Source organism: Sus scrofa, chromosome 5 (genome assembly GCF_054392235.1).
Source record: "Sus scrofa isolate SSC_HxYL_T2T_F1_AM1 chromosome 5, Sscrofa_HxYL_maternal_Yorkshire_Landrace_v2.0, whole genome shotgun sequence".
NCBI classification, from domain to species: Eukaryota; Metazoa; Chordata; class Mammalia; order Artiodactyla; family Suidae; genus Sus; species Sus scrofa.
In genome coordinates this window covers 4,081,251-4,102,032 of record NC_139387.1, presented here as the reverse complement: position 1 = coordinate 4,102,032, position 20,782 = coordinate 4,081,251, and the positions used below count along the sequence as shown (strand labels likewise).

Genomic DNA, 20,782 nt, shown 5'->3' with positions numbered 1-20,782 from the left:
TTGCTCAGTGGGTTAAGGATCCGGCATTGCCGTGAGCTGTGGTGTCGGTCGCAGATGCAGCTCGGATCCTGTGTTGCTGTGGCTCTGGTGTAGGCCGGTGGCTACAGCTCCGATTCGACCCCTAGCCTGGGAATCTCCATATGCCATGGGTGCGGCCTTAAAAAGCAAAATCAATCAATCAATAAAAATAAATAAATAAATAAAAAATTTAAATCAGAGTTCCTGTCGTGGCGCAGCGGAAACCAATCTGACTAGGAGCCATGAGGTTGCGGGTTCAATCCCTGGCCTCGCTCAGTGGGTTAAGGATCCGGCGTTGCCGTGAGCTGTGGTGTGGGTCGAAGACTTATCTCAGATCCCATGTTGCTGTGGCTGTGGTGTAGGCCGGCAGCAGCAGCTCCGATTCAACCCTTAGCCTGGGAACCTCCATGTGCCACAGGTGCAGCCCTAAAAAGACAAAAAGGAGAAGAGGAAGAGGAAGGAGAAGGAGCAAAGAGCACAGGATTCTGGGATGTCCCTGCTGGGGGGTGGCCTGGGTGACTGTACCCAGCTTTTCTCTCCAGGCCTCGGTGTCCTCGCCACACCACCAGGGGGTGGATCTGGAGGCACACGCAGTGCCTTCCGTCTGGCCGGGCAGTGCCTATGATGGACGGGGCTTCTGGGGGCGGGGGTGAGCAGCAGTCAGATCGGACAGAGGGCTGGAGCCCCAGGCTCCCAGTGCCCAGCTGCTCCCCGGGGCCTGGGGATGCCCACCCCGTCCCCTCCATCCATGGCTCCCCCCACCCCCAGAACCCCTGCAACCCACACTCAGCCTAGCAGAGCGTCGCCGGAGCCGGCAGCCTGGGGGTGCAGCCTGGGGAGGCTCGCTGCAGTTGGTAACCCCTGTTTTCTCCGCTGTAAAGTGGGAGCGATGCCAGTCGTCTCCCCAAGCTGCTGCGGGATGAAGGGAGTGATGGGGGAGCTGTAAATGTCCCCACTTCTGCCCTCACCCTCCAGGCTCTGACCTGCGGGTCAGCCGGGCTGAGGGGCCGGTGGGGGGTGCCTGCGCCCCCTGTGGCCTGTGTGACAGAGGAATGCAGGGGGCTTTCAGGGCGGGGCAGGCCAAGGCCCCCGTGCCTGCCCCCACCCCAAGATCACACGGATAAGGGGAGATTAATGTCTAATCTGGGCTTCATTCCAGAGACCGTCAAACCAGTTTGCTGCTGGTCAGTCAGAGGAGCCGCACCCTCTCCCAAGGGGCGGGAGGAAGAGGTGGCGCCAGCCCTTGGCCTTGGCCTTGACCGTGGGGCTCTAACAGCTCCTCCAGGACCTGTGGGTGTGAGTGCCCTCAGGCCCCTGTGCCCAACACGGGCCTACGCAGCCAGCTGGCAGTGCTGGGGGATGTTAATTATACTCGGGTTGTAAATCAGCCTCCCTCCGCAGCCCTCACCCCCACCCCAGGTTGGGAGAAGCTGCGGCTCGCTCTTCAACCTCTCGGAAGCCCAGGGATGGTCCCTCACCAGAGAACGGTCCGTGGATCTCAAAGTGGAAGCCTTCAAGTGGGAAGATGACCGGGGTCGGCCCGTTCTCTGAGAGGCTGGGCTGCTCGGCCTTGCTGCTCTCCCTCTCTGGGCTCCAGAGCCGCAACGGAATCGGAAGGTCTGAAACGGATTCCAAAACCACGCTTCCCACAGCCTTCGCCAGGGACTCAAGGGCAGCTCCCGGCCCTGGGCTCCTCGGGCCAGAACTTGGGACCACCCTTGCCCCTCCCCCACACCCCACATCCACTCCAGCAGCCACATCAGCCTTCAAAACCCAGCCACGGAGTGAACATTCCTCCAGGCTCCTCGATGCCTGCCAGCCCCAGGCCTCGCTCCTGCCCCTTCCTGAAGGGCGCCTGGTGTGAACCAAGATGGTTTGGTACCTTGATGGAGCCTCCTCTCTTCTTACATTTATTAGAAAACTCTATGGGAGCTCCCGTCATGGCTCAGCGGAAACGAATCCGACTAGTATCCATGAGGACAAAGGTTCGATCCCTGGCCTTACTCAGTAGGTTGGGGATCAGGTGTAGCTGTGAGTTGTGGTGTAGGTTGGATACGCGGCTAGGATCCCGAGTTGCCATGGCTGTGGCTGGCAGATGTAGCTCAGATTCGACCCCTAGCCTGGGAACTTCCATATGCCACAGGTGCAGCCCTTGAAAAGCAAAAAAGAAAAAGAGGAGTTCCCGTCGTGGCTCAGTGGTTATCGAATCTGACTAGGAACCGTGAGGTTGCGGGTTCGATCCCTGGCCTTGCTCAGTGGGTTAAGGATCTGGCTGTGGTGTAGGTCGCAGATGTGGCTCAGATCTGGCATCGCTGTGGCTCTGGCGTAGGCCGGCAGCTACAGCTCCTATTGGACCCCTAGCCTGGGAACCTCCATATGCCACAGGAGCAGCCCTAGAAAAAGCAAAAAGACCAAAAAAAAAAAAAAGATCAAGTGCGTTTTTACTGGGGTGCGGCCCGCCCTCCCACTTCTCTGGCCCCTAAAGAAAAAGGTCGTGGAACTGGCTCAGGCGTCTCTGGCCCTTGGAGGAATATCTCTGGGTCAAGAATTTCCAACCCATAAATTCCCCATGTTTCAAATTCAAAGGAAGCCAGTGCAGGGCTGGGTCTGTATCACCTTTCACTTCACGGCTTCCTGCTCCGTGGCCGCCCTCCCAGCAGACACGTAGTCCAGGCCAGGGTTCAGAAAGATGGCCTGATGCATTGAGAGGTATGAACAGATCTAAAGGTAGTTGGGCTGCCATCAAGTACACTTCAAAAGCAAACAAACTCAGAGAAAAAGAGATCAGATTTGTAGTTCTTGGAGGTGGGGAGTAGAGGCAGGGGGAGCCGGATGAAGGCTACAGACAGACCTTCAGGGAGGGTCCGTTGTGGCTCAGTGGTAACAAATCCGATTGGTACCCATGAAGATGCGGGTTCAATCCGTGATCTCGCTCGGTGGGTTAAGATTCTGGCATTGCCATGCGCTGTGGTGTAGGTCACAGATACGGCTCAGATCTGGCGTTGCTGTGACTGTGGTGTAGGCCGGCAGCAGCAGCTCGGATTGGACCCCTAGCGTGGGAACCTCCATATGCCGCAGGTGCAGCCCCTGCCCCCTCAAAAAGACAAAAGCTAACAACTTTCGGTTATAAGATAAATAGGATTTGGCATCACCACTGAGGGGCTTGGGTTCAGCCCCTGGCCAGGAATTTTCCACATGCCACAGGCGAGGCCAAAAAAATAAATCAATGAAGTCCAAGATAAATAAATATGTATAGTGGATGACATGATAAATAGAAAGGAGATGCCGCACATTGTATAGGAGTTGTTAAGAGGATAGATCTCAACACAAGAAAAAATGTGTTTCTTTTTCTTTAATTTTGTGTGTATAGGAGATGATGGATGGTCACTAAACTTCTTGTGATAGTCGTTTTATGAGGTATGCTGTCCCCCTGCAGCGTACACTGGGCCATATGCCAATTACAGCTCAATAAAACTGGAAGAGAAAATGTGGAGTCAGACAGAAGGACTCAGGGCCCTGGAATGGGCCTGGTCAAAAGGGAATTTTTTTTTAGTTATTTTTTGTGGCGTTCCCGTTGTGGCTCATTGGACATGAATCTGACTAGTATCCACAAGGACGGGGGTTCAATCAGTGGGTTAAGGATCTGGTGTTGCCGTGAGCTGTGGTGTAGGTCACAGACGCAGCTCAGATCCCACGTCACTGTGGTTGTGGTTTAGCTCCGATTTGACCCCTAGCCTGGGAACCTCCATATGTCGTGGGTGCAGCCCTAAAAAGACCGGAAAAAAAAAAAAAAAAAGAATTCAACAAGTATCCATGAGGATGCAGGCTCAATCCCTGGCCTCACTTAGTGGGTTAAGGATCCAGTGTTGCTGTGGCTGTGGTGTAGGCCGGTGGCTACAGCTCTGATTCAACCCCTAGCCCAGAAACTTCCATATGCCACAGGTGTGCCCCCCTCCAAAAAAAAGGTAAAAATTGTGTTTTGCAAAAGGAAAAAAAAAAAGTTTGGAATGCCTACATGGGGCATTTGGGCTGCAGCAGGAGGACGCGTTGACAGGTGTCAGGGCCTCTTTGTTGCCCCAGTTTCCTTCCACTGCTACCAGCATGAGTGTCTCCCAGACAAATCTGCTGCTAAGATTCATCTCTTACACTTTTTCCCTCTTTAGAAACTGCCCAACAAAAGTCAGCATCTTTCATACCTCAAAAAACTTTAAAAAAAGAGTCAGCATCTTTGAAGTGGAAACTTGTGTCTAAATCCAAGATATTTTTTGCAGAATGTTTTTGGGCCTTAGCAGATTATTATTTTAACTTTTTCCCCCCAAATATTTTCTCCATATTTGGGCAAAGCAAGAGACCAAAGACATTTTATTTGTTTTTTTTTTCCCTAAGAAGTTGCAGTGTCTTGGAGAAGACGGTGAGTTTCTGGGCCTTCTCTCTCTCATGGTGGATTCCCGGCTGAGCTCTCAGGATCAGCGCTGCTGGCCTCAGACAAACTCCGGTTCACACACAGTTGCTGGACAAGAAGTGCCAGTCCATAAAAATTCCTGGAGGATAACCCCACCCTTTGCTCAATTGTTCCTTATCTCGGGGCATTTTCTGTTCCCTGGAGATAAGCATCTGTAAGCATCTGTTCCTCCACGCTTGGCACCGCAGAGCTGAGCAGCCGTCCCCACCCCTCCCCATTTTACAGACGGGGGAACGGAGCCCCCAGGAGAGAAGAGTGCCTTTGCGGCCCAGCATAGAATCTTTGTTTCCCAATATTTTTATTTTGAAAAACTTCAAATCTAGGAGTTCCTGTTGTGGATCAGTGGGTTAAGGACCCCACATTGTCTCTGTGAGGCTGCAGGTTCGACCCCTGGCCTCACTCAGTGGGTTAAAGATCTGGTGTTGCTGCGAGCTGTCGTGGAGGTCGCAGATGCTGCTCGCCGTTGACCCTGAGCCCAGGCATTTCCATGAGCCGCAGGTGTGGCCAAGGGTTAAAAAAACAAAACAAAACAAAAAAACCCTATAGGAACATCTCAAGAAGCGTACCCTGAATGTCTGTATTTACCAATTGTTAACCTTATGCTACGTTTTCTCTGTCTTTTATTTTCTCTCTTTCTCTCTTTAGAACGTGTATGACATTCAGGAGTTTCCGCTGTGGCTCGGTGGGTTATAACCCTGACTAGAATCCATGAGGATGCCAGTTCGATCCCTGGCCTTGCTCAGGGGGTTAAGGATTTGGCATTGCTGTAGGCTGTGGTGTAGGCTGGCAGCTGCAGCTCCAATTCGACCCCTAGCCTGGGAACTTCCATATGCCACGGGTGCAGCCATAAGAAGACAAAAACAAAAAAAAAAAAAAGGAGAAGAAGAAAAGGTGTGACTTTCAGACGTGGTGACCCCTCAGCCACCATGCACCAGTCTGCATCTCCTTCTGCAGAACCACCACACAGCGGTCACGCTTGGGAAGGTTAGTGTCTCATCAGTGTCACCGTCCAGGGAACACTCCGTGCTTCAACTTTCTCTCACGGTCACGTGAGGTAGCACCGCGTTCGTGAGAGTGGCTTTGTTTTTACCTAAGAATTCATCCAGGGTCACTCAGTGCATTTAGTTCTTATGTCTTTTTTGGTTTTGCGTTTCCATTTGTGACATTAACATTCTCGGCGCATCCAGGCCAGTTGGTTTGCAGAAAGTCCTTCAGCTTGGATGTGTCTGATTGTTTCCTGTTGAGTAGATTCTGGTTAAGACTTTTTGGCCAGGACCTGTCCATAGATGACACCGGGCCCTTCTCAGAGCCACGACTCCAGGAAGCACATGAAGTCAATCTGTCTCATTATTGGTGACATTATGTTTGATTATTTTAAGTTGTTGTCCCCAGATTTCTGCTTATCTTGTTCCCTAAAAAATACCATTCTACGGTTTTAACATCTTTTAAGATGGTTCTTTCCTCTTCTTCTTCTTCTTTTGTTTTTTTCTCTTTTTAGAGCCAAACTTGCAGCATATGGAAGTTCCAGGACTAGGGGCTGAATCAGAGCTGCAGCCGCTGGCCTAAGTCACAGCCACAGCAATGCCAGATCTGAATCGCATCATTGACCTTTGCCATGGCTTGTTGCAATGCTAGGTCCTTAACTCACTGCGCAAGGCCAGGGATTGATCCTGTATCGGTGCGGCCACTATGTCTGGTTCTTAACCTGCTGACCCACAATGGGAACACCTGAGATGGTCCTTTTTTGAGTCAGTTATAAACCATGATGCTTATAAAATGGAGATTTTTTTTTTCCCACACCCACAGCATATGAAAGTTCTAGGGCCAGGGACTGAGTCTGAGCTGGAGCTGCAAATCCAAGCTGGAGCTGCGACCTATGCCACAGCTGTAGCAACACCAGATCCTTAACCTACTGTGCCGGGCTGGGGATGGAACTGGCACCTCCACAAAGACAAGTGAGATCATTAACCCACTGTGCCAAAGCAGGAACTCCTAAAATGAAGATTTTTGGTTTGGTTTGGTTTTGTCTTTCCTTCTACTTTTCTTTTTGTCTTTTGTCCTTTTAGGGCTGCAGCATGGCATATGGGATTTCCCCAGGGGCTCTAATCAGAGCTGGCCTACACAAGAGCCACAGCAATGCCAGATCTGAGCTGCATCTGCAACCTACACCATAGCTCTTGGCAACGCCGGATCCTTAACCCACCGAGCAAGGCCAGGGGTCAAACCCGCACCTCGTGGTTGCTAGTCAGATTCATTTCCACCACGCCACGAGGGGAACTCCTTCTTCTACATTTATTCATTGGTATTCTTCTTTAAAGAATTTTCCCTTTTCAGAGTCCTAGCGGTTAAGGATCCAGGTTTGTCTGGCTTGGGTCACTGCTGTGGTGCAGGTTTGATCCCTGGCCTGGACAAAAGAAAGAAAGAGAAAGAGAAAGAAAGAAAGAGAAAGAAAGAAAGAGAAAGAAAAGAAAGAAAGAAAGAAAGAAAGAAAGAAAGAAAGAAAGAAAGAAAGAAAGAAAGAAAGAAAGAAAGAAAGAGAGAGAGAGAGAGAGAGAGGGAGGGAGGGAGGGAGGGAGGGAGGGAGGGAGGGAGGGAGGGAGGGAGAAAGAGAGGGAGAAAGACTGAGCACTGGGAGGAGTTCCCTTTGTGGCACAGCAGAGATGAATCCAACTAGTATCCATAAGGATGCAGGTTTGATCCCTGGCCCCGCTCAGTGGGCTGGGGATTTGGTGTTGCTGTGAGCTGTGGTGTAGTTTGCAGACACAGCTTGGGATCCCACGTTGCTGTGGCTATGACTGTGGCCAGCAGCTGTAGCTCCAATTTGACCCCTAACCTGGGAACTTCCATGTGCTGTGGGTGTGGCCCTAAAAAGCCAAAAAAAAAAAAATAAAAGAAAAGAAGAGAAAAGAAAAGTGCGTTGGGAGTTTTCCTTGTGCCTCAGCGGTAATGAACCTGACTAGTATCCATGAGGACGCAGGATCAACCCCTGGCCTCACTCAGTAGGTTAAGGATCTGGGTTCACCGTGAGCTGTGGTGTAGTTTGCAGACACAGTTTGAATCCAGTGTTGCTGTGGCTGTGGTATAGGCTGGCAGCTGTACCTCCAATTCGACTCCGAGCCACAGGTGCAGCCCTAAAAAAAGAAAGGCAAACAAAACGAAACAAAACACTCCCCAAGAAGCAGGCCTTAAAACCCTAATCCATCCCTTTTGCCTTTTTGGTGGGGTGGGTGGAGGCCGAACCCACAGCATATGGAAGTTCCCAGGCTAGGTGTCAAATCGGAGCTACAGTTGCCAGCCTACGCCACAGCCACAACAATGCAGAATCCTTAACCCACTGAGCGAGGCTAGGGATCAAACCTGAGTCCTCCTGCATGCTAGTCGGGTTTGTTACCACTGAGCCTCAATGGGAACTCCTAATCCATCCCTTTTGAAAGAGCCCTGGGCTGGGCAGCAGGACCCCTGTGCTCAACCAGCTTGGGAGTCCACCTGCACCTTGGCCAGTCCCCGGCCTCCCTGGGCCTTGGCCTTGGCCTTGCACTTGTGAACTGAAAGGCTCACACAGAGGTCCCGGGACAGATCACAGACCCAGGACTTCGAGGTTTCCATGATACCGCTTTCATCCTATAACCCGTTTCATCTTCATAAGAGTCTGGCACATAGTAGGGTTTCCATAAAGGAATTAGGGTCCTCACTTTACAGCAGGGAAACTGAAGCTCAAAGAGGGGGTGGCTTGCCCCCAAGGTCTCACTAGGCGAGAGACCCCCGCCGTGAAAGCACCGCTCAGGCCTCAGCACACAGTAGGAGGCTTGGTCAGGGCGCAGGGAAGGTTTGGAGGGGAGGGGTTTGTACCCTGAGCATCTCGCGGTCCGGGGGAACCCGGGGCGGGGTGTATGCAAATATCCTGCAAGGAGGCCAAGGATTGGCTGGCTTGGGCAGGGGCGGGCCGCTCCCAGGGCCCAGGGCGGACAGGTGCGCAGGGTTGGCCAGGCGCCCTGAAGCTAGTCCCCTGGACCGCCAGCCCTGTCGAGGCTTCTCCCGGGCGATGCCTCTGCTCTGGGCCCTGCTGGCCCTTGGCTGCCTGCAACTTGGCTCGGGTAAGCGGGGTGGGGACGATGAGAGGAGAGGGCTGTGCCCAGGAAGGGCGGGCAGATTGTCCTGGGGCGTGTCCTGTGCTCTGATCCTCCTGAAGGGTCTGAGAGGAGCCTGGATGGAAAGTGGCGTTAGGAATGAGAGCTTATTCACTCCGGGGACAGGCACGGATGCTGGCTCTGTGGGAGGCCCTGTGCAGGCTCTGGGGACCCAGATATTAACAATAGCCAACATTGATTAATAAGCTTTCTCTGATGGGGGTTCAAGGACTCTGCCGAGGGCTGCAAGAGACGAACACACAGGGGACTGTGGGAGGCTGGAGAAGGGGCTGGACTAGACTTCTGATGATGCCTGGACCCAGGGGAAGGAGGGATATTTCGGGTGAAGGAGCAGCGTGGGCAAGTTCAGGGAGGACTGGGTGGCACAGTCTATCCCGGGGAGCTCCCACCCATTGTCCCTGGCTGTGAGAGGAGCAGGGGGTGTGCATAGGAGTGAGGCTGGGGACCCAGGAAGCAAGACCCAGAGCTTCAGGGCCTCACTGCCCCTCCAGAGAGGCTGGACTGTGTTGAAGGGCAGTGGGGAGCCAGGCAGGGGCCCAGCAGGAGAGTGACCGAGTCAGATACGCATCTTAAAGAGCAGAGGATGGGGGGAGGCTGTGACACCGGGGTCCAGGTGACGAGGGTGGATGCTAAGGCTGGGCTGACAGGGCAGAGAAATGCAGAGGAGAGGCAGTGGGCTTCTTGGAGACTGGATGTCTGTTGGGGAGCAGGAGGGCAGCAGTCCAACTGGATTGCCTGGTTTCTGGTCAGGATGGCTGGGTGGGGACAGGGTGCTGCCCATGTCCAAAGCAAGTTCCTGAGATGGCCAGTGGGGACGGAGAAACACAGCAGGTGCTCACCAGCCACGTGTGTAAATGTGTGTGTGTGTATGTGCGTGTGTGTGTGTGTGTGAGTCCGTGCCCACGTGTGCAGGCTTGCACAGAGGGTGCCTAAGGGTGTAGTTCTGCTGGGAGTCAGCTCCTGTCCCCATTGCCTCGTCCAGGTGTCAACCTCCAGCCCCAACTGGCTAGCGTGACGTTTGCCACCAACAACCCCACACTCACCACGGTGGCCTTGGAAAAGCCTCTCTGCATGTTTGACAGCTCAGCCGCCCTCCATGGCACCTACGAGGTCTATCTCTATGTCCTGGTCGACTCGGGTAAGGGTTCTGCCTGCAGGCAGGGAGAGGGGTGCTCCACCTGGGGAAAATAAACCACCCCCTGCACCTCACCAACGTGCCCTGGTGTCTGCTCTGTGCCAGCCCTGGGCTGGGTGCTGCAGGCACAGACATATCTGCCCTGGAGAGACATCCAGTCTAGTGGAGGAACTAACAAGAGTGCCAATCCCTGCGTGCTTACATCACGCCCGGTGCTTTGCACACCTTAGAGCTAAGAGTTACAGCCGCCGTGCAAGGCAGCTGTTCTGATGCTCATCGCGGGGGCAGAGAATCGAGGCTCAGAGAGGCAGAGTAAGTCATGGGAGCTCCCGGAGCTGGAGAGCAAATCAGAGTCTCTGGTCCTCAAGCTCAAGTCTTTCCCAAGGCTTCCCGAGACAGTTCAAGTTCAAGATCAATGTTTGGGAGGGAAGCCATGCATTTGGACGGGCTGGTTCTGGGCCAGCCCTCACCTGTGCACTGGGATCTGAGATTAGGAAGCTGGTCATTGACGATAGCTCTGGTTGGGTCATCGTTTTAATCTGTCAGCAAACACACATTAACTGCCTGCCTATGCCCAGTCCCAATCTGTGGGGTATTTTCCTGCCATTTCACAGAGGGTCTCGAGCGGTAACATGAGTGGCCCAAGATCACCCAGGGAGTAAGGAAGAGACCCCAGGGCCCAGCACAGCGCTGGCACAGGGAGGATGCTGAGGGACATTTGATGACTGAGTGGGTGACTGGGCTGGGGTGGCCGGGAGCCTCACTCCTGTCGCCGCCCCCACAGCCAGCTCCAGGAATGCCTCTGTGCAGGACAGCACCAAGACCCCGCTCAGCTCGACGCCCCAGGAAACAGAAGGAGGCAGGACTGGTCCCTACAAAGCTGCGGCCTTTGACCTGGCCCCCTGCAGCGACCTGCCCAGCCTGGATGCCGTCAGGGATGTGTCCCAGGCCTCGGAGATCCTGAATGCATACCTGGTCAGGGTGGGCATCAATGGGACCTGCCTGTCTGACCCCAACTTCCGGGGCCTCTGCAACCCGCCCCTGTCAGCAGCTACGGAGTACAGGTGGGTGTGAGGGGCTGCAGGAGAGCAGCAGATGTGCCCCAGCCGTGACTCGGGGCAACTCAGAGCTGGTGCTCCAGGGCCTACTGTGTGCCAGGACTGTCCCGGATGCCAGAAAGGATTCCTGGCTTCCTGGGCTGGCTGCTGTACACAGCGCCCTGCACTCGAAGGGACCCCTCTTGGCTTAACGCTCTGGCATTGTCATTCTAAAATTCTTTTTTTTTTTTTTTTTTTTTTGCTTTTTTTTTTTTTTTTGCTTTTTAGGACCACACTTGCAGCATATGGAGGTTCCCAGGCTAAGCTGCAGCTGCCACAGCAATGCAGGATCCGAGCTGCATCTGCAACCTACACCGCAGCTCATGGCAACACCAGATCCTTAACCCACTGAGGGAGGCCAGGCCTTGAGCCTGCATCCTCATGGATACTAGTCAGATTCATTTCTGCTATGCCACAAAGGGAACTCCAGTCATTCTAAAATTCTTAATATTTAACTTATTTATTTTTTCTTTTTTTGGCCCCCCTGGGGCATATAGAGTTTCCGGGCCAGGGATCAGATCCGAGCTGCAGTTGGGACCTACGCTGCAGCTGCGGCAACACCGGATCCTTAACCCGCTGTGCCAGGCGGGGGATTGAACCTGCGTCCCAGCACTCCCAAGATGCCGATGATCCTGTTCCGCCATAGCAGGAATTTCTAAAATTCTTAATTTTTAAACAAGGGGTCACATTTTCCTTTTTGCACTGAGGGCCCCCCCTGCCAGATTATGCACCTCATCCTGGCCGTCACCCATGTGGCGGTTCATTTGACAGGGAAGGACCTGGGGCCAGCGAGGGAAGGGGGTCACCTTGAAAGAAACTGGGGCTCAGCGTGAAGACGTCTCCTGTCCCCTGCAGAGCTTGGTGATTCATTTCCAGGCATATTTCATATCATTTCCATGCGTATTTCCTAAGTATCTTCTCCTTACAGAGCTGGAGGATCGGTCCTGACTCATGGCAGAGGGTCTCAACGGCGGTCAGGCCTTGAATACACCCACAATTGTTACCATGGTGACACCTAGGTTAGGGTCTCTGTACCCCGTAGGGCACACCTGGGCCCAGGCCATCCCTCACCTCATTCCTCTCACAGGGTTCCCCCCTCCCCTACCTCTCTGACCCTTTTCTTAACATGGGAAAGCCTTTCCCTCCTACTCGATCTCGAAGCCCACCCTACCTGGGGGACACAGGGTGCCCACGCCAGCTCTGGAATTCTCCTTTTCCAACCTAGAGAAGCAGGAGATTAAGCAAAACCCTGGGTGCTGCAAAGATTTTCAAGGGTCTTCATTTTTCCAAGGTCAGACTAGAAGCTGTTGACTTCTTTGTTCTCAGAACACCCACCATTTTAAACTGAGGGTGAAGTCCGAAAGCTGGCCGGGAGTGGGAGTTCCCATTGTGGCTCAGCAATAACCACCCCGACTGGTACCCATGAGGTTGCGGGTTCGATCCCCGGCCTTGCTCATTGGGTTAAGGATCTGGTGTTGCTGTGAGCGGTGGTGTAGGTTGCAGATGCAGCTCAGATCCTGCGTTGCTGTGGCTGCAGTGTAGGCTGGCAGCTGCAGCTCCAATTGGACACCTAGCCTGGAAACCTCCATATGCTGAGGGTGCGACCCTAAAAAGACCAAAAAAAAAAAAAAAAAAAAAAAAAAGGAGGCCATGCGTATTCTGTACCATGTTACCTCATCTTCCTTTATGACTTGTAATACTTGACTGAGATTTTCTACATATCAAGTTACCCCTGGAGCTCCCACTGTGGCGCAACAGGATCGGCAGCGTTTCTGGAGCACCGGGACGACGCATGTTCGGTCCCCAGCCCAGCACAGTGTGTTACGGATCTGGCATTGATGCATCTGTGGTGTGGGTCACAACTGGGCCAGGTCACAACTGTTCCCTGACCCAGGAATTGTGTATGCTGCAGGGCAGCCAAAAAAAAAGTTCCTTCTCATCACAGGGCAGTGGGGTTGCAAATGGGTATTATTATGATTATTAGTCATTTTTGTGAAACCAAGGGCCAGGCTGGGACTAGAGGAAGGCAAAAATGCAAGGGGGGCAAACAGGCATTATGCATAGACCAGAGAAACAGAGGGCCTCCGGGGGGAGAGCCCAGAATTCTGATGGCTTCACGGAGGAGGCGGCATCTGAGCTGCGGAAATGACCTGGGCGAAGGTGCTGCCGATGCAGAGTCCAGCACCGTCCTGTTCCCAGAGCCCTCCACCCCCACCCCGGCCACCACGGCCACCTAGAAGTCCCAGCTCGGCCCTGACCCCCCCAGACCCTCCCCGTCCCTGTGGCTGAGGCTCACAGGAAGCATAGACGTCATTCCCGCTCCACCTCCTTCCAGGTTCAAGTACGTCCTGGTCAATATATCCACGGGCTTGGTACAGGACCAGACCCTGTGGTCAGACCCCGTCTGCACCAACCAGCGTAAGTGGTGGGGGTGGGCTGGGGGTGGTCCTCCGGGGAACCTGGGAAAGCAGGCTGTGCTGTCACTCGGGAAAGTCTCCCCAGACACAGGCGGGCTGATGGGTGAGAAGGAAAGTGCACCTTCGAATCATTTAACCCGAGGCTTGGTCCCCCACCCTCCCTCCCTCGAGGGCCAGCTGCCGAGACAGAGGCAGATAGAGGATTTGCTGGTGTTTGGGCCCGTGGCTGGCCGGGTGTAACTGCGGGCAGCCAGCCGGCGTTTCCACGGTGCATTTGCCCCTTAAGCGCGCAGAGTTTACCTTGTGTCTAGACTCTACCTGCCCCTTGAACCCTTGTAACAACAACATCGTTATGGAGTAAGCTGGTTACAGAGGCACCTTAGCCACAGGGGGCAAGAACCCTGGAGGCGACATGGGTGCCAGTCTCCCTTAGAGAGAGGCTTTCCTGACATGGGGGGTCTGGCAGGCCCAGGCGTCTGCCCACAGTCCTGCCCTGTCCCCCCTCAAGCCTCCATCTGAGCTCTCAACACAGATCCGAGGTTGGTACGCAGAGAATCCTGCCAGCTGAACCCCGGGGTAACAGAAGAGCTTTCTTAGGGTTTTTATTTTATTTTTTTATTTATTTTTTGCTTCTCAGGGTCTCACCTGAGGGTGGTTATGGAGGTTCCCAGGCTAGGGGTCCAATCAGAGCTGTATCCGCTGGCCACAGCCACAGCCACAGCAATGTGGGATCCGAGCCACGTCTGTGACCTACACCACAGCTCATGGCAATTCTGGATCCTTAACCCACTGAGGGAGGCCGGGGATCAAACCTGCATCCTCATGGATACTAGTCAGATTTGTTTCTGCTGAGCCACAACGGGAACTCCTCCTAGGGGAATTCTGCTGGTCCGCGGCCCTAACTTTAGAACTCCCCGTGTAGACCTCAGCCTCTGCCAGGAGACTGCTTGGTTTCCAAGATGGGCCCAGCCTGGAGCAAAGCATTTTTCCTGCCACCCACAGTAGGGTGATGGGCCACCCAGGGCTCTGCAAGGTCACCTGAGGTCACACAGCTGGGGAGGGCATACAGGGCAGGCAAGTGTGTGGCCGCCGGGTGGCTCCTTCCCACCCTCGCTTGCTGCCCACCTCTCCAATGGCACACCCATGCTTCCTGGTCCACCGGCACAGCACTGCTCTGGCACCGAGAGTCCCAAGGTCAAGCCCAGCCTCTGTGCCTCACTGCTGGGGGTGCCCTTTGGGACCTCGGTTTTCCCCTCTGAGAAGTGGGAAGAAGGATCCTGGCTCAGCTTCCCCAGCAGGATTCCTTTGGGTCATCTGCGCAAAATCTCCAGACACAGCTGAATTGGGGCAGGACCCGGAGGGCAGTCTGCGTGGACCAGGTATACTTACAGACTTGAGGCTGGAGTCCCAGTGCCCCTGGAACAAGAACTCAGTCTCCCTAAGCTGCAGGGAGTGACCTGCAGAACAGGGTCCCACGGGATCTACCGGGACACCGGACGGAAATCGGTCAGCGCACAGTCGGACCTATGAATGGTTCGTCTACTTAGTTCCAAAAGGGTGACACTGGCCAGAGCAGAGGGCAACCACAATCCCACAGGCCCCAACCAGGGACCTCGGCTCCACCTTTGTTTGTAATCTGTCTCACTGGAAGACTTGAGTCAGTTTATAGTTTTATTTCATTATTATTATTATTTTTAAAATTTAATTACTTTTTTTTTTTTTCTTTTTGGGGTCGCACCCACGGCATGTGTAAGTTCCCAGGCTAGGGGTCTAATCGGAGCTGTAGCTGCCAACCTATGCCACAGCCAGGGCAACGCTGGATCCAAGCGTGACCTACACCGCAGCTCAGGGCAGCGCTGGATCCCTAACCCACTGAGCCAGGCCAGGGATCAATCCTGTGTCCTCATGGATACTAGTCCGGGTCATGACCGCTGAGCCACAAAGGGAACTCCCGAGGTGTATAATTTTAGATTATGCAAGAAGACAAGACCAAACAAAAAATAAATCATGCAAGAAGGCAATTCAAAGAGGGAGAGACCAGACCCAGAGGAGAGAAAGCTGGGGAGTGAGATGTGGGGGCACCTCCACCAGGGGGAGGCACTGAGTTGGGGCCTCGCTTCGGTCCTGCGAGGTGCCGCCTCCAGGGCCCGGGGCCCCTGTGGGAGAAGGCTGAGCCGGGCAGTGTCTGGGGAGTCACGGGCCTGCACCCCACAGTCACCCCGTACTCGGCGATCGACACGTGGCCCGGCCGGCGGAGCGGGGGCATGATCGTTATCACGTCCATCCTGGGCTCCCTGCCCTTCTTCTTGCTCGTCGGCTTTGCGGGCGCCATCGTCCTCAGCCTCATGTGAGTACCTGCTCGCTGGGGGACAGGGCTGCGGGCCACTCTCCACCAGCACGGTCCTTTGAGGCGGGGAGATCCCAGGAGCCAGAGGGCGGCCTTCCACCCTGGTGTTAGCGGGGGAGGAGTCCAGGGAGAGGGGAGCGGGATCCTGGGGTGCCCAAGGCCAAGTCTTCCAAGTTTTCCGCGGAGGGGTAGGCGGGGTCAGCGGGTAAGCGGGGCTCTGGGGGCGGATCCCAGGTTTGCCCAGCTGTGCACCTTGCGCGGGTATCTCCTCCTTCCTTCTGTGCCTCGGTCTCCTCTCCTGCAAATGGGAGATTCTAAGACATATCGTCTGCCCCCTGGAGGTGAGAGGGAGCAAGTGAAACAATCCCTGTCGGGTCCTCAGGGCAGTACCCAGGGGCTAAAGAGCTATCAGCTTTTGTCCTCATCATAGTCCACCCCCTTGTAGGACCGCTGGGGAAACCCGGGCCTGAGGGCGGAGGTGACACAGTCAGTTCAGAGCTGGGACCACCGCTTCTGAGTGTCCCGACCCCACTAACAACTCGGATGTATGTCTACTTAGATTAGGCCTGGAGGTGTCACTTGGGGTGTCTGGAGAGCTAACAGGGCAGCCTGGTGGGACGACAGGCATGCAGTCAATCCGCTAATCCTGGGAGGATGGAGCAGGGGTTAAAATCCGCTAATCCTGGGGGGAAGGAGGTGGGAAATCCACTAATCTTGGCTGGGTGGGGGTGGGTGGGGTGGGGGTGGGGGAATCCGCTAATCCTGGGAGGGTCAAGGCACCCGCAGGTGCTGTGGGAATCCAGAGGAGGGCAGGGCAGACCCACCTGGAACCTCAAGGTGGGCTTCCTGGAGGAAAGAACAGCAGGAACAAACTGATCAGGACGGGGATGCACTGAAAACTTAGCAAGAGAGGGAGGGAGACCCGAGATGGCTTTAAAGATGGGGGGTACCCTTTGCCCCCGGGGATGAGGGGGGAGCGGATGGAAAAACAGATGGAGTAGGTGAATTTAAGTGGAAACTAGAGCTTAGCCAGGGGGAAGAAAGACATGGAGGGTGGAGGAGGGATGGAGTGGGGAGGGGGCAGTGGACTTGGAAGTCGGATTGCCCTCTGACATTGAAGTTAATAAGAGCACAAATAACAGATGAGTCAGCCTGTGGTGTGTCCCTCCCTCCCCCCCAGGGAAGCACTGGCATAAGGTCCTCTTAGCTGACTTGAGCCTGGCTCTTTCATTTCTTCCTCCTACCATCCAATCCAGCTCCAGCTGCACCCAGCTTTCCACTCTTGTCCCAGCCGCTCCCCAGTCCTTCCTATCTAACACCTGGCACGGCTCTCTGCGCCCCTACTCTCCTCCTTTAGGGCCAGATGAATGGCCCCCTCCTCCAGGAAGCCCTCCAGGGGCTCCCACCTGGACTGGTCCACTCTGTCCTGTCACTGCCTGCTGTGGTCTGTCTCCTCATGCAGTCTCAGCTCTTTGGGGACATCCGTCCAGCTCACGGTTCGACCCGTCAATGGTTCGCATTGTTCCACAAGGGGGACACTTGTCTTATCCCAGCGCCTGGCACACAGCGAGTGCTCCAGAAAGACGGGTCTATGGAAGGAAGCTAAGACCACCTTGGGGAAAGCAGTGCCTACGTGGAAATGTGAGGAGACGGGGGCTGCCCTGCCCCCCAACCCCACTCTCTTCATCTTCTCCACCAGGGACATGGGCGGTGCGGACGGGGAAATGACCCACGACTCCCAGATCACACAGGAGGCCGTCCCCAAGGGGACCTCGGAGCCTTCATACACGTCTGTGAACCGGGGCCCGCCCCTGGACAGGGCTGAGGTGTACGCCAGCAAGCTCCAGGACTGAGCCGGGGTGCCACTCCTGGCGGCTGCTGTCCCCTGACCCCTCTCCAGGGAAACGGGGCGTGTTGGTGCCGCTGCAGGAAAGCGCTCCATTAAATCGTCCGGGATTCTCGTTCAATAAAGACTGAGGGAATGAGTGAGTGAGAAGCTGAGAGCATGAACGAGTCGCTGTCATTTCGAGGGGTCGCCTTGTTTCTCTAGAAGGTGGGGCCACGGGGTGCATTTTCAGTGAGCATGAAGGTGGAGGGTAAGGAAAGCAGGGTGTCGGGACACCAGGGTTGGGTTCCTCCCCCCCCCCCGTTGATCCCCCAGTCTCAGGATCCCTCTCTGTAAGAGGGAGACCCAGCACTTCCACTGATGCAGCTATTAGGTGCTATTTGGGGCTTGTTGGCTGCGAGGTTCTGGAAGCTGCTCTGGGCCCCGGGTGCAGCTCTGCTGGCAGATGGTTCTGTCACCCACACCAGTCAGCTCTTTCTCCCTGGGATTCAGCTTCCTCATCTGTAGAATGGGTTGATGGGTGTTCCTGTTGTGGCTCAGAGGTAATGAACCTGACTCATACTCTTTAGGATGCAGGTTCCATCCCTGGCCTCCAGCAGTGGGTTAAAGATCCAGTGTTGCTGTGAGCTGTGGTATACATCGCAGATGCAGCTCAGATCCGACGTGGCTGTGGCTGTGGCTGTGGCCAGCAGCTGCAGCTCTGATTCAGCCCCTAGCCTGGAAACCTCCATATGCCACAGGTGCAGCCCTAAAAAAAAAAAAAAAAAAAAAAAAAAAAAAAAGTGGAATAAAATAAAATGGGCTGATGGCTGTAAACTGTTACCTTCAGGACACCACTCATCCCTTCCCAGCTTCCTCTGAGGACCCCACGATGGGCAGACAGAAGAGACTGCAGGACACAGCGGAGGGTTCCCAAGTCCTCTTGGCAGGGGGCGCTCTCCCAGGCCCGGGTCTCTGCACACATGGCTCAACTCTGCCCTTCGAGCCAGGTAGCACGACTGCTTCCCTTTGGGGGATGAGCAAAACAAGCCAGCCCCACTTCCCATCACTGAAAGAAGAAGAGCTTGGTCAGAGCAGGCTTAGTTACAGCAGGCATGGGTTGGAAGAGCCCCAACAGGCTGAGGGTCTTCTCGGGGCACCCCCTTCTCGGGGCACCGGATCGTCCTCCAGGGACACAGATGCTGAGACAGGTCCAGAGGCACAGAGAGACCACAGCTGACAAGGCAGGAGGCCCCCTCCATGCAGCACGGGGTGGGGGGAGGGGGTAAGCCATCACCTTTGGCAGAAGGGTGGGGGTGGGGCTGAGCTTGAACTTGGAGACAGAGCCCTTGCCAGCGTGCTTCCACCCAGATGAATCCAATCAGCAGAACACCCCAAGCTGTTGGGCAGGGTGGGTGGGAGGGGCTGGGCTCGGCTCCTGAGCTTGGGGCTCTGCTAGAGATTCACAGAAACCTCTAACTGTAAAATGCCCACAGAAGCAATTTTTCTAGCTCACTTCTCGGATTCTGAAGGAACCCCTTCCGCTATGACTGAGGTGGCAGGGCCTTGGGAGCGGAGCCTTCCACCTCCACACAGGTGCTGCTCCACCTCCCCTCCCTTCTCAATTGTGGTTCTTCAATTAGCTGATCACCATGGACATGCTGTGTGACGTGGGGCAAGGAAGTACCCTCTCTGGGCTCCTCCATCTGTGCAAAATGAGTCAGAATGCATGGAAAGTTTGCTCCAAAACAGTTAAAATTTTTCTCCCCTGAGATGTAACCAATCACAAAGGGATGCCATTGAATTCAATATCAAACCCTGAGCCCCAGGCTTAGGAAAACTTGGACTCACCCTTCTGGTCAGGACAGAAATGCACAGAGGAAGAATTATAGCAGAGCCTTGGAAGGAGCATGGTCTGGCCTTCGCCACACAGGTAAGTCTAGAGGTAGGAATCAGAGGTAGGATTCCCCTCCCCACCCAGCCAGGGCTGGAATAGCCAGGAAGGCTTCCTGGAGGAGGCGGTGCTTTTTTCAGATCCCTGCCATCCCTACCTAACCCAGAGCTCCCGAGGCTAGCGGTCGCGTCCCATGCCCTGTCACTGGTAGATAGAGAATCAATAGTAAAAAGGTCCTGGAAGGTCACGTATTTTTTGTTGTTCTATTTTTAAATTATTCATTCTAAATTTTTACAAGCAACATGGCATACAGTCTGCTTGAAGCTAATGAGGCCTCAGTCCTCGCCCTGTGCTTTCCTCAGGGGTGCTGCCCATCCCATTCCGTGAAGCCTCTTTCCAGCCCCCTCCTCAGAGCCTGGGGAACCCGCATATCAAGTCCCTGGGAACTTTCCTCTTTGCAAAAAGCTCTCTCTCCCGTCTCTCCTCTCTCCCCAGTGATTTGCTCTCTGACACTAAAGATTTGATTGCATTTTCTAGAATTTCCTATAAGTAGAGCTATGTCATATGGTCTCTTTTTTGTCTGGCTTCACTCTAATCAGCATAATTTTTGTCTTTTTTTTTTTTTTTTTTTTTTGTCTTTTTGCCTTTTCTAGGGCCGCTCCTGCGGCACATGGAGGTTCCCAGGCTAGGGGTCCAATTGGAGCTGTAGTCACCGGCCTACGCCAGAGCCACAGCAACGTGGGATCCGAGCCACGTCTGCGACCTACACCACAGCTCACAGCAACGCCAGATCCTTAACCCACTGAGCAAGGCCAGGGATTGAACCCACAACCTCATGGTTCCTAGTCAGATAGAAAATAGTATAATTAGGAGTTTCTGTTGAGGCTCAGCAGTAACAAATGCGACTAGTATCCATGAGGATGCAGGTGAGATCCTTGGCCCCACTCAGTGGTTTAAGGATCTGGTGTTGTGGTGTAGGTCATAGATGCAGCTGGGATCCCGTGTTGCTGTGGCTGTGGTGTAGGCTGGCAGCTGCAGCTCCGATTCAACCCCTAGCCTGGGAACCTCCATATGCTGCAGGTGCAGCCCTAAAAAAAGAAAAAGACAAAAATAGGATAAGTGTATCAAAACCAAGATGTTAATACTGGTAAAATCCACAGGCCTTATTCATGTGTGCCCAGTTTTGCAAGTACTCTGTGTGTGTGTGTGTGAGTGTGTGTGTGTGTGAGTGTGTGTGTGTGTGTGAGTGTGTGTGTGTGTGTAAAGTTCCATGCAGTTTTACCACACATGTAGATGTGTGTCATCACCACCACAATCAAGATAGAGAGCTGAGGAGTTCCCGTCGTGGAGCAGTGGTGAACGAATCCGACTAGGAACCATGAGGTTAGGAACCTTAACCTGGCCTTGCTCAGTGGGTTAAGGATCCGGTGTTGCCGTGA

General features: G+C 54.3%; 1 protein-coding gene across 3 annotated transcripts; it reads left to right on the top strand.

Annotated features, from left to right (window-relative positions):
- Positions 1 to 5,299: 5,299 nt before the first annotated feature.
- Positions 5,300 to 17,620, top strand: UPK3A (uroplakin 3A). 3 transcript variants are annotated; one of them, XM_021091394.2, is made up of 6 exons: positions 5,300 to 5,464; positions 9,611 to 9,766; positions 10,548 to 10,827; positions 13,196 to 13,278; positions 15,492 to 15,624; positions 17,324 to 17,620. In XM_021091394.2, the coding sequence occupies exons 1-6, from the start codon at positions 5,407 to 5,409 to the stop codon at positions 17,475 to 17,477; spliced, it is 864 nt and encodes a 287-aa protein (XP_020947053.1). In that variant the 5' UTR covers positions 5,300 to 5,406; the 3' UTR covers positions 17,478 to 17,620. The 3 variants fall into 3 exon arrangements, with proteins under 3 accessions (XP_020947053.1, XP_003126017.2, XP_084881545.1); XM_003125969.7 differs by lacking the exon at positions 5,300 to 5,464 and adding an exon at positions 8,475 to 8,574; XM_085025419.1 differs by lacking the exons at positions 5,300 to 5,464; positions 13,196 to 13,278; positions 15,492 to 15,624; positions 17,324 to 17,620 and adding exons at positions 8,475 to 8,574; positions 11,358 to 12,576.
- The last annotated feature ends 3,162 nt before the right edge of the window (positions 17,621 to 20,782 follow it).